This window comes from Stegostoma tigrinum, chromosome 26, assembly GCF_030684315.1.
Source record: "Stegostoma tigrinum isolate sSteTig4 chromosome 26, sSteTig4.hap1, whole genome shotgun sequence".
Classification (NCBI taxonomy): domain Eukaryota; kingdom Metazoa; phylum Chordata; class Chondrichthyes; order Orectolobiformes; family Stegostomatidae; genus Stegostoma; species Stegostoma tigrinum.
The window spans coordinates 29,347,538-29,359,894 of NC_081379.1; the positions used below are offsets into that span (position 1 = coordinate 29,347,538).

Genomic DNA, 12,357 nt, shown 5'->3' on the forward strand with positions numbered 1-12,357 from the left:
AGACTGAACAAAATTGCTAAATTTAAATATGTGCTAGGCTGCTAGACTGAATATTGCTGGAAGTTGGGTGTAGCTTTTTCTCCCCTCCGCTCCTTAAGATAAATACTATTCAGACACTTGATAAACACTTTTCTACCAAACAAAAAAACCATAAGAACTGTAGATGCTGGAAATCTGAAACAAAAACAGAAAGTGCTGGAAAGTCTCAGCAGGTCTGGCAGCATCTGTGGAGAGAAATCTGAGTTAATGCTTTGAGTCCAGTGATCCTTCCTTTGAAGAAACATTCAAGCTGATTTCTCTTGAGAAATACCTTTCCACCTTATTTTGCAGTTCCAAGAAAGAGTCATTCAGCGATTTGTTGGTGCTGCAGCTGGTCAGCTATAAGTAAAACTATTGGATAAAGTCACAGGTATGTTTTTCTCTACTTCTGTTCAGAAAGCAAACACTATTTAGAAGTGAAGGATGACATGAGCCTTAAATGAAAACTGAACAAACTACGGATGCTGTAAATCAGGAACAAAAACAAAGTTGCTGGAGAAGCTCATTAGGAAGGGTCACCAGACCCAAAACATTAACTCTGTTTTTCCCTTCACATGTGCTGAGACCTGCTGAGTTTCTCCAACAACTTTGTTCTTGAACCTTAATGGATCCAAAGAAAGGGAATTCATGGAATGTTTGCAGGATGGCTTTTTGGAACAGCTTGTCATGGGGCCCACAAGGGAGCAGGCTATTCTGGACTTAGTGCTATGTAATGAGCCAGACTTTATAAAGACCTTAAAGTAAGGGAACACTTAGGAGGCAGCAATCACAATATGGTAGAGTTCAGTCTGCAGTTTAAAAGAGAGAAGGCAAAATCGGATGTAAAGGTGTTACAGTTAAATAAAGGTAATTACAGGGGCATGAGAGAGGAATTGACAAAAATCGACTGGAAGCAGAGCCTAGTGGGGAGGACAGTAGAGCAACAATGGCAGGAGTTTCTGGGTGTAATTGAGGACACAGTACAGAGATTCATCCCAAAGAAAAGAAAGATTATCCGGGGTGGGATTAGACAGCCATGGCTGACAAAGGAAGTCAGGAAATATATCAAAGAAAAAGAGACAGCCTATAAAGTGGCCAAGAGCACTGGGAAATCAGAAGATTGGGAAGGCTACGAAAACAAACAGAGGATAACAAAGAGAGCAATAAGGAAGGAGAGGATCAAATATGAAGGTAGGCTAGCTAGTAATATTAGAAATGACAGTAACAGCTTCTTTCAATACATAAGAAACAAACGAGAGGCAAAAGTAGACATGGGGCCGCTCCAAATTGATGCTGGGAGGCTAGTGATGGGAGATAAGGAAATAGCTGAAGAACTTAATAAGTACTTTGCGTCAGTCTTCACAGCGGAAGACATGAATACTATGCCAACAATTAGGGAGAGTCAGGGGGCAGAGTTGAGTATGGTAGGCATTACAAAAGAGAAAGTGCTAGAAAAGCTAAAAGGTCTAAAAATTGATAAATCTCCTGGCCCCGATGGGCTACATCCTAGAGTTCTTAGGGAGGTGGCAGAGGAAATAGCAGAGGCTTTGTTCGTGATCTTTCAAAAGTCACTGGAGTCAGGGAAAGTCCCAGATGATTGGAAAATTGCTGTTGTAACCCCCTTGTTTAAGAAAGGATCAAGGCAAATGATGGAAAATTATAGGCCAATTAGCCTAACCTCGGTAGTTGGTAAAATTCTTGAATCCATTGTCAAGGATGAGATTTCTAAATTCCTGGAAGTGCAGGGTCAGATTAGAACAAATCAGCATGGATTTAGTAAGGGGAGGTTGTGCCTGACAAACCTGTTAGAATTCTTTGAAGAGGTAACAAGTATGTTTGACCAGGGAAACCCAGTAGATATTATCTATCTAGATTTCCAAAAGGCCTTTGATACGGTGCCTCACGGGAGGATGCTGAGCAAGGTGAGGGTCCATGGTGTTCGAGGTGAGCTACTGGCTTGGATTGAGGATTGGCTGTCTGACAAAAGGCAGAAAGTTGGGATAAAAGGCTCTTTTTCAGAATGGCAACCGGTGACGAGTGGTGTCCCGCAGGGTTCAGTGTTGGGGCCGCAGCTGTTCACCTTGCATATTAATGATCTGGATAAAGGGACTGGTGGCATTCCGGCGAAGTTTGCCAAAGATATGAAGATAGTGGACAGGCAGGTAGTACTGAGGAGGTGGGGAAGCTGCAGAAAGATTTAGACAGCTTAGGAGAGTTGTCCAGGAAATGGCTGATGAAATTCAACGTGAGTAAATGTGAGGTTTTGCACTTTAGAAAAAAGAATACAGGCATGGACTATTTTCTAAATGGTGAGAAAATTCTTAAAGCAGAAGTATAACGGGATCTGGGAGTGTTGGTCCAGGATTCTCTAAAAGTTAACTTGCAGGTAGAGTCCGTGATTTAAGAAAGCGAATGTAATGTTGTCGTTTATCTCTAGAGGGTTGGAATATAAAAGCAGCGATGTGCTTCTGAGGCTTTATAAAGCTCTAGTTAGGCCCCATTTAGAATACTGTGTCCAATTTTGGGCCCCACACCTCAGGAAGGACATACTAGCCCTGGAGCGTGTCCAGCGGAGATTCACACGGATGATCCCTGGAATGGTAGGTTTAACGTATGATGAACGGCTAAGGATCCTGGGATTGTATTCATTAGAGTTTAGAAGGTTGAGGGGAGATCTAATAGAAACTTACAAGATAATGTATGGCTTAGAAGGGGTGGACGCTAGGAAGTTGTTTCCGTTAGGGGGGGAGGCTAGGACCCATGGGCACAGCCTTAAAATTAGAGGGGGTAAATTTAAAACGGAAATGAGACAACATTTCTTCAGCCAGAGAGTGGCGGGCTTGTGGAATTCATTGCCGCAGAGTGCAGTGGAGGCCGAGACGTTAGATGCCTTCAAGGCAGAGATCGGCAAATTCTTGATCTCAGAAGGAATCAAGGGCTACGGGGAGAGTGCAGGGAAGTTGAGTTGATATGCCCATCAGCCATAATTTAAATGGGGGAGTGGACTTGCTGGGCCGAATGGCCTTACTTCCACTCCTATGTCTTATGGTCTTATGGTCTTAAACATTTAAACAAAATCAAAGCTGGTCAATTCGGCAACTTTAACCTGAACTGGAGTAATTTAGGTTAAGGATTCATTTTGATACTGTTTGGGAATTCAATTCTTTGTACGTTGGGTCATGTGTTATGTCCTTGTGAATTTCTTCATTGACTTTAATGGGAAGAGTAATAGTTTCTACCCAGGCATTTGAGGACCTGTGGCACATTAATACTGTCTTGGTCACTGAGTCAGAAACTCTAGGTTCAAGTCCTACTCTGATACTTGATGGCTAAGGGACATTCATTCATAATGTGGCCAAACAGGTTGAATGTGAACTTGTAATTCTTTCTAATGCAGCTCAAATGGCAAGGGTGAGAGTGGGAATGATTCCTCCTGGTCAGTCATTTGATGGAAAGAAATCGGAACCTTTACCCTTACTGTCCAGACCTACAACATGCCTACAGCAATCTATGCTGGCACAGCAACTCAGACTCTTTGGGGAGACAGTGGGTTCAGTTGCCTGGTCTGGTTCAGATTGTTGACATCAAAACAGGGATTGAAACCTGTTCGGCAGTGCAGTGGATTCAGCATCTGCTTCCTTCCCCTAACCACTCTGGAGATTGTGGCATTATGGGTTGTACCTGCCTTCAGTGGGAAAACACAAGAAGAATAAGATCCAAGATAACAAAGTGTGAAGCTGGATGAACACAGCAGGCCCAGCAGCATCTCAGGAGCACAAAAGCTGATGTTTCGGGCCTAGACCCTTCATCAGAGAGGGGGATGGGGTGAGGGTTCTGGAATAAATAGGGAGAGAGGGGGAGGCGGACCGAAGATGGAGAGAAAAGAAGATAGGTGGAAAGGAGAGTATAGGTGGGGAAGTAGGGAGGGGATAGGTCAGTCCAGGGAAGACGGGCAGGTCATGGAGTGGGATGAGGTTAGTAGGTAGGAAATGGAGGGGTGGCTTGAGGTGGGAGGAAGGGATGGGTGAGAGGAAGAACAGGTTAGGGAGGCGGAGACAGGCTGGGCTGGTTTTGGGATGCAGTGGGGGGAGGGGATGAGCTGGGCTGGTTGTGTGATGCAGTGGGGGGAGGGGACGAACTGGACTCCATTTTCTCCCCTTTGGTCCAGGAACTCCCTACATACATCCGTGACACCACCCAAGCCCTCCACCTCCTCCAGAACTTCCAATTCCCTGGTCTCCAACACCTCATTTTCACCATGGACGTCCAGTACCTATACACCTGTATTCCTCATGCAGATGGCCTCCAGGCCCCCCGCTTCTTCCTGTCCCGCAGGCCCGACCTGTCCCCCTCCACCGACACCCTCATCCGCCTAGCCGAACTTGTCCTCACTCTCAACAACTTCTCTTTTGATTCCTCCCACTTCCTACAGACAAAGTGGGTGGCCATGGGCACCCGCATGGGCCCCAGCTATGCCTGCCTCTTTGTAGGTTACATGGAACAGTCCCTCTTCCGCACCTACACAGGCCCCAAACCTCACCTTTTCCTCCGTTACATTGATGACTGTATCGGCGCCGCCTCTTGCTCCCCAGAGGAGCTCAAACAGTTCAGCCACTTCACCAACACCTTCCACCCCAACCTCAAGTTCACCTGGGCCATCTCCAACACATCCCTCACCTTCCTGGACCTCTCAGTCTCCTTCTCAGGGAACCAGCTAGTAACTGATGTCCATTTCAAGCCCACTGACTCCCACAGCTACCTAGAATACATCTCCTCCCACCCACACTCCTGCAAAAATTCCATCCCCTATTTCCAATTCCTCCGCCTCCGCTGCATCTGCTCCCAGGATGAGGCATTCCACTCCCACATATCCCAGATGTCCAAGTTCTTCAAGGACCGCAACTTTGCCCCCGCAGTGGTCGAGAACGCCCTTGACCGCGTCTCCCGTATTTCCCGCAACACATCCCTCACACCCACCCCCGCGACAACCGCCCAAAGAGGATCCCCTCGTTCTCACATACCACCCCACCAACCTCCGGATACAACGCATCATCCTCCAACACTTCGCCATCTACAATCCGACCCCACCACCCAAGACATTTTCCATCCCCACCCTTGTCTGCCTTCTGGAGAGACCACTCTCTCTGTGACTCCCATGTTTGCTCCACATTCCCCTCCAACCCCACCACACCCGGCACCTTCCCCTGCAACCGCAGGAAATGCTACACTTGCCCCCACACCTCCTCCCTCACCCCCGCCCCAGGCCCCAAGATGACTTTCCATATTAAGCAGAGGTTCACCTGCACATCTGCCAATGTGGTATACTGCATCCACTGTACTCAGTGTGGCTTCCTCTACACTGGGGAAACCAAGCGGAGGCTTGGGGACCGCTTTGCAGAACACCTCCGCTCAGTTCGCAATAAACAACTGCACCTCCCAGTCGCGAACCATTTCAACTCCCCATCCCATTCTTTAGATGACATGTCCATCATGGGCCTCCTGCAGTGCCACAATGATGCCATCCGAAGATTGCAGGAACAGCAACTCATATTCCGCTTGGGAACCCTGCAGCCCAATGGTATCAATGTGGACTTCATCAGCTTCAAAATCTCCCCTTCCCCCACTGCATCCCAAAACCAGCCCAGTTCGTCCCCTCCCCCCACTGCATCCCAAAACCAGCCCAGCCTGTCTCTGCCTCCCTAACCTGTCTTCACCTATCTTCTTTTTTCTCCATCTTCGGTCCGCCTCCTCCCTCTCTCCCTATTTATTCCACAACCCTCACCCCATCCCCCTCTCTGATGAAGGGTCTAGGTCCGAAACGTCAGCTTTTTTGCTCCTAAGATGCTGCTTGGCCTGCTGTGTTCATCCAGCTTCACACTTTATTATCTTGGATTCTCCAGCATCTGCAGGTCCCTTTAGCTCTGATACAAGAATAAGATCCAGATTACTCAAGGGAACACATGTTTCTGACCATTTCTGGTTATTATTCGTTGAACAGCAGTAGAAGCAGAAAGTGACTCATGATTTATTTAATTCTCACAATACATTCACTTCATTTCTCACTGGAGTTGAATGAGCAAAGGCTGTAGGATAAGCTTGACTAGTGAGCAGACCAGGATGTATTTATTACCTCTGTTTTTCGGACAATGACAGCTGGGTAAGGAAGCAAATCTCTCTGTGCTGAACGTTATGGGGCAGGAAGGAGAACAGAAATAGTTCAAGGGATTTTGAGTTCTTCGAGATTTTTGCAGGATTTGCACAGCTCCACCCAGTGAGGAACAACATGCAAAGCATCTGTAACATGACAGATGTGTGATCTTGAAGCTGTCTCACCATGAGAATATTGCAAACATTTTAGTATGAGCAGGAGATGTCATACAGAGCAGCCAATTTTAGGCTTCAATTTTACCAGATGCAAGACGTTCCCTTGGTACAATTTGGAATTGATCACAGCAATCTTGCTATTCATACATTTGCAGGCTCTACCAGCCATTCCATCAAGATTTAGGTGATAAGTCATTACCTACATTTTGAATCAATCAAAAACTGAGTTGTGGATTGCCGATGGAAGGTTGAATGTAGTTCGGAAAAGACAGAATACAAAGTTGGGCCTTGAGAGAAAGGGGCCTGAGTCTTACGTTTCTTCTAGGAGCACATTGGGAGGCAGGAGCATTGTGTCCACTGCCTACCCACCTCTGGCACAATGGTACCAGTTGTTTCGGATGGCCTGCCGGTCCTTCAGGCAATTGAAGCCTTTACATGATTTTTCTACTGCCACGTTACATGGAAAGGCCACCTGGTAAACGCTCCTGGCTTGGCTGTGGGTTCCATTTGGGGTCCTCTTATCTGGGCTTATCCAATAACTGTTGTCACCCATGTATGTTAATGCCTTGTGGTCCAAAACATGGTCCACTCACCAGGTGAAGCCTTTCCATAGGATCCAGACTCCATTGCTGTTCTTCCTGAGGGAACTGCCTACAGTGCCAGCAATTGCCATCACTGCGGTGGTGCTGCTGGGACTGAAGAGGTGCTTGCCATCTGATCAGCCAACAGCTCTTGAAGGTGGGGCTTCATCACTTGTGGCCAGACAACACAAATTGGGAGAGTTAGCAGCTTGATAACCATGAAATCTGGCTTTCTGGCTCATTGTGGGTAAGGTCATCCTGACTTTTGGGCCAGGGGCTGGGGTCACTATCTTCACAAAAGATTAGAGCTATGGCTCACTTAGTCCAAACAGGAGCAGGACACCGCTATGGAAACATTCAAACACACTAAGAAAAATGATGGAAATGATGCACAATAATAAAGCAGAAACATAGCAGATCCTTCACTTACTGAACCAATGACTGCAAGTGAATTTTTTCTCAGTAACCCACAGTGCATTTTCAGGTAAAGTGTGGAAAAATAAACACATAGCTATGAGAGCAAATTAAGTCCTGGGGCATTTTTTTCAGTTGCATGGTCCTTAGGTTGACATGGTTCTCCTGATGTCTTACCTTCCAAAAAACATTATCAAATTCGGTTCCGTGGAACTTTTCTGGAATGGCAGCTGATGACAGTTTAGGTCCAAGCAATGTCACAAACTCTTCAAAGTCCACCTGTCCATCACCTGAAGTCATAATACAGAGTTAGTGTGGGATATTCTAAATTTGCTGTGACACCACCTAATAAAAACATAAATTGAATCACATCACACTCTAGTGTTATTATTGGTTAGTGACTCGGAACTATAATGAGTTCAGTGCTCACCTCCCAATAATAATGACAGGGATTGGAATCTCAGGCTTCTCTGTCACTTGTGGTCACTCATTGAACAAGGTGATAGGTTGGTTTAGAGATCTGTTCATGTATGGAAAAGGGTGCAGTGACTGAGCTACAGGAGCTGGGGTGTTCTGCACTTTCCATTTACTTGGACATAGAGTTCATATGCGTTACCCATGCTGCTTAATGGCTGTATGTCTGTTTATAGGGGATGAACAGGTGGGGACAGATGGGAAATAGGGCATCTCTAGCACCACTTAAAGGTAACCAGGGAATGTATTCATACAAATTGAGCTTGTCACCTCCCTATGCAGTGGAGGCAAACTGAGTGACCCTCTGCAGCCTTTTGTTCACTCATTTCTGGAATGTGGGTATCACTGGCTGGGCTAGGATTTGTTACCCATCCTTCATTGTCCTTGAATTGCATGGCTTTGGAGGCCATTTCAGAGAGCAGTTAAGAGTCAAGCCCATTGCTGTGGGCCTGGAGTCACACGTAGGACAAACCAAGTCAGGATGACAGATTTCCTTCTGCAAAGGACATTAGCGAACCAGATAGGTATTTATGAGAATTGGCAGTCATTACATGGTCACTGTTTGGCCAGCTTTTAAATTCCAATTTTCCTTGAATTCAAATTTCACCATTTGCCTTGACGGGATTTGATCCCATGTACCCAAAACTTTATCCTGGGAACTCTGGATTGCTAGTCCAGTGACATCACCACTCCTCTGCCTTCCTGAAGTTGTTCTGTCATGTAAATAAAATTGAAGGTCTCTGTGACTTTGACAGCCACTGGGCAGATCTAGGGTTTGAGACTCCAGTCAGTAATGGCTATATCATCTCACACAGCTCAGTAAGATCCTTCTTTGTGGCATGCAAGCACTTTGCATTTTGCCCTCTGATGAAGTGCACTTGTGAGAAATACGGCCTGAGGCCCCACAGTAGGTATTATCTCGAAACAAGACGTAACAGACACAGATTTCAATTTCAGGCACAAGAAGGCCAGCCAGCAAATAACTATCAACTTGACAACAGGTTCTTGCTGTTAACATAAGTGGCTGTTAACATAAGCTTCTGAAAAGGCTTCTAAAGCAAACAAATGTTCCTTATTCTATTGAATGTTTTTACTACATCTAGAGTGTGCCCTAGATACTTATGGATTAGCCCAATTCAGTAGGTGCTGCTCTTCCTGTACGGCACAGGCAGACAGGTATGCTCTCTGTTTTGTGTCAGTATACTGAGAATAGTTACTATCAAATTTCCAGGCTGTTGTTTTGAAGTGAAGAATTTGTTGTCATAGTGGACCCCAGAATATAGGAAAATAAAATAGCTTTCATCAAATGCTGATTTACAGCCACTCGTCGTAAAGCAGCATTAAGAATGGGGACAGCAATGCCTATGGTGCAGTTTAGCTTATCTCTTGATTCCAAAGGACATTCAAAATAAGAGGAAGCAAGAAAGAAAATTAAACACAGTAACATAAGAGATCATCAATGCCTCTGACATTTCTAAATCCAGAATGTATCAGTATTTACAAGATGATCAGAGGATTAGATAGGGTGGACAGTGAGAGTCTTTTTCCGAGGATGCTGACTTCAGCTTGTACGAGGGGGCATAGCTACAAATTGAGGGGTGATAGATTTAAGATAGATGTCAGAGGCAGGTTCTTTACTAGAGAGTGGTAAGGGCGTGGAACGCCCTGCCTGCCAATGTAGTTAACTCAGCCACATTAGGGGCATTGAAACAGTCCTTGGATAAGCATATGGATGATGATGGGATAGTGTAGGGGGATGGGCTTAAGATTAGTTCACAGGTCGGCGCAACATCGAGGGCCAAAGGGCCTGTTCTGCGCTGTATTGTTCTATGTTCTATGTTGGCGAGTTTTGAGAAGATTTGTAGCTGAGATTGAGTTTCTGGATGTGAATTTGCTCGCTGAGCTGGAAGGTTAGTTTTCACTGTGTTTGCCGTTGTCCAATGTCTATGGCTTGTTGTACTGTGTCTGTCCATTCATGGTCTGTCGCGTTAGTGAGTAAAGTGTTTTGGCGTGAAATTTCCTGGTTGTATTTATGAAGTCTGTTGTGGGCATCATTGATCATTTCTCTAAGCATTCTGCGGCCGTTTTGCTCAGCTATTCTTTTGGCTAGTGGGGTGTTAAGGGAAGGTTGTATTTGAGACATTTAGGTAGTACCTGTTTCCTTAGGCATTCATGCAGGAAGTACAGCTGTTCGCGGGTGGCACTCTGTCAGATGGCACTGGTTTCCCATCTTCGGGCCAGTTTGAGCGTATTGTGCCCATAGGTGCTAGTGAGTTTTGAGAAGATTTGTGGCTCAGGTTGAGTTTTTGGATGTGAGTTTGCTCCCTGAGCTGGAAGGTTAGTTTTTACTGTGTTTGCCGTTGTCTAATGTCTATGGCTCGTTGTAATTTCGCACCAAAAAACTTTACTCACTAATGCGACAGACCATGAATGGACAGACACAGTACAACAAGCCATAGACATTAGACAATGGCAAACACAGTGAAAACTAACCTTCCAGCTCAGCGAGCAAACTCACATCCAGATGTTCTATGTTCTGTGTTCTATGTTCATTAGAAACATATTCATTGTTCCCGAATATATTACAATGATGGAAATAAATGGTATTTGCAGATGTGTTCACATTTTATCAGTAACTGTTGTAGCAACAATAATGCAATGTTAATAATGCACTCAACCTGCACTATTGCATAGCTTAGCAAGATATGGTGGGATGGTAAGTTATTTGCTCTTAAGTTAATATTGTACATATATTATGTGCAATTTGGAGAAATTTTGAAATAATTTGGCTGGTGGTGGAGGAAGGGAACTAAAAAAAATCGTAGCAAAGATAACATAGATAAGAATTTTTCTTTGTACATGGACAGATTTTTATTTAACCATTGTGTCTCTAGTCTAATAAGCAGTTCTTCCTTAGGTGAGGAGAGGTTTATCATAACTGTAATCATGAACCTAATCAAAACAAAATTCAAAAGCAACAGTTTGGTAATTGAAATAAGTAATAATAAATATAGTCATTAAAAAGTGCTGAGCAATGAAACTAAATAATAATGTCGATTTCTGCTCTTTTGGTCGAGAAGCAGTGAAAGAGTGAGAAAAAGAGTCAGTTCCAATTTACGATTGCTACGAAAGTGGGTGGCCACTAGGATCTAGCTGAGCAGTTCGCTTTAACTAACATTAGCCTGAGTTGCCTCTAGTGGGACACATTCCAAGCTGGCCTTGGTGCAGTTTACATTTAAGGTGGGAATTAGAGGTGATTGACTTCCAGCCTGGATTTTTTTCCTGGATCGGCCTGCTTTTCCTTTCTCCTTTCCCTGGCCCCCAGTCTCGGCTTTTTTCTTCTATCTCTCTCCCCCTTTCTCTCTTTCTTTCCCACCTTTCCCAGTCTCTCTCACCGCATTTCACTGTGTGTCTTACTCTGTCCCCTTTAACTTCAAGAAAAGAATCAACAGGGCTTTGGGATCCAAAACTTTAAGGCTGCACTATTACCCCACCAGCAAACATTGAAATGAAAGTGGGCCATTGTTTTCCTACTAGCTGGAGCTCCAAGCTTCTCCAATCACATGCAGATTCTCTTCTGCACTTTATGCTGATATTTTCACCAGGAAGATTGTGGAATCACACATGGGACAGAAAAGAGGGGCAGCTCCTTGAAAGTATCTCTGAGTGTACTATTAATTAAAGTCGATGTCAAGTCAGATGAAAGTCCTTGGTGGGCTGTGGGTTGAGCTCCGCTAATCTGACTTAGCGTAAAGAGGATGTGAAAAGAGACAGAAAGTGTTGGAAACAAAAGTGTTCAACAGTGGAGTGGTCATTCCAATGATTTAAGAAGGGACTTGGCACAAGTAGATTAGAATAGGAAGTTGTGGGATAAAGTAGATCTGGAGCAAGGAGGATGATTGTCAAAATAAGTCTGGCCTTCAGCAGACTATGAAAATCAGTCTGTTAAATGAAAAACAATAAGTCTGCCTATTAAACTAAAAGCCTATAGAGCCTAGGCCTGCCCTGTCATCTCTGTGCGTGAGAGATTTGGATTGTCTACCAGTGTCATGCCAAGAAACTCAACCCCTTTCAATTGAAATGTCTTCCGAAGATCAGAAGGCAGGATAGGCAAATATCAAACATGGACAAGCTCAGTTGAGCTGGCCTGCCAAACATCTACAAACTGAGACAGTCACAGAGTTGTGTTGGATATGTAGCCAACATAAACTTTTTCTGGGGACACAGGCTGGAATGCACCCTTTTGGTAGTCAAAGGAAGCATTACAAAGACGATAAAGTTTTTATTTAGGCTTTAATTTTACCATTCCATTTGCCATACTAATTGCACAATCAAAGTAAAAAGCAAGCACATATCAGAGGTAGAAAGAAAAACTCAACCATCTTGAGTATCTTGACCTATTTCCAGCAGAATCTTCTTGGCACATATTGATATTAGCATCATCACCAGAATTCTACCATTCGGCCCAAATGATCATCATTTGAAGCACAGGTGAACAAGGAATTTTCTACGCTTCTACAGGATTACCTCACTGTCAATTTGATTT

At 44.6% G+C, this 12,357-nt stretch overlaps 1 protein-coding gene across 2 annotated transcripts in view; it reads right to left on the reverse strand.

Moving 5' to 3' along the window:
* The window catches only part of LOC125463963 (calcium-binding protein 7), a 65,777-nt gene that overhangs the window by 21,543 nt on the left and 31,877 nt on the right, over positions 1–12,357 (reverse strand). For both annotated transcript variants that reach the window (XM_048555791.2, XM_059655077.1), the window contains one exon: positions 7,515–7,627. In XM_048555791.2, coding sequence (XP_048411748.1) covers positions 7,515–7,627 — 113 coding nt within the window. The remainder of the gene's footprint in view (positions 1–7,514; positions 7,628–12,357) is intronic.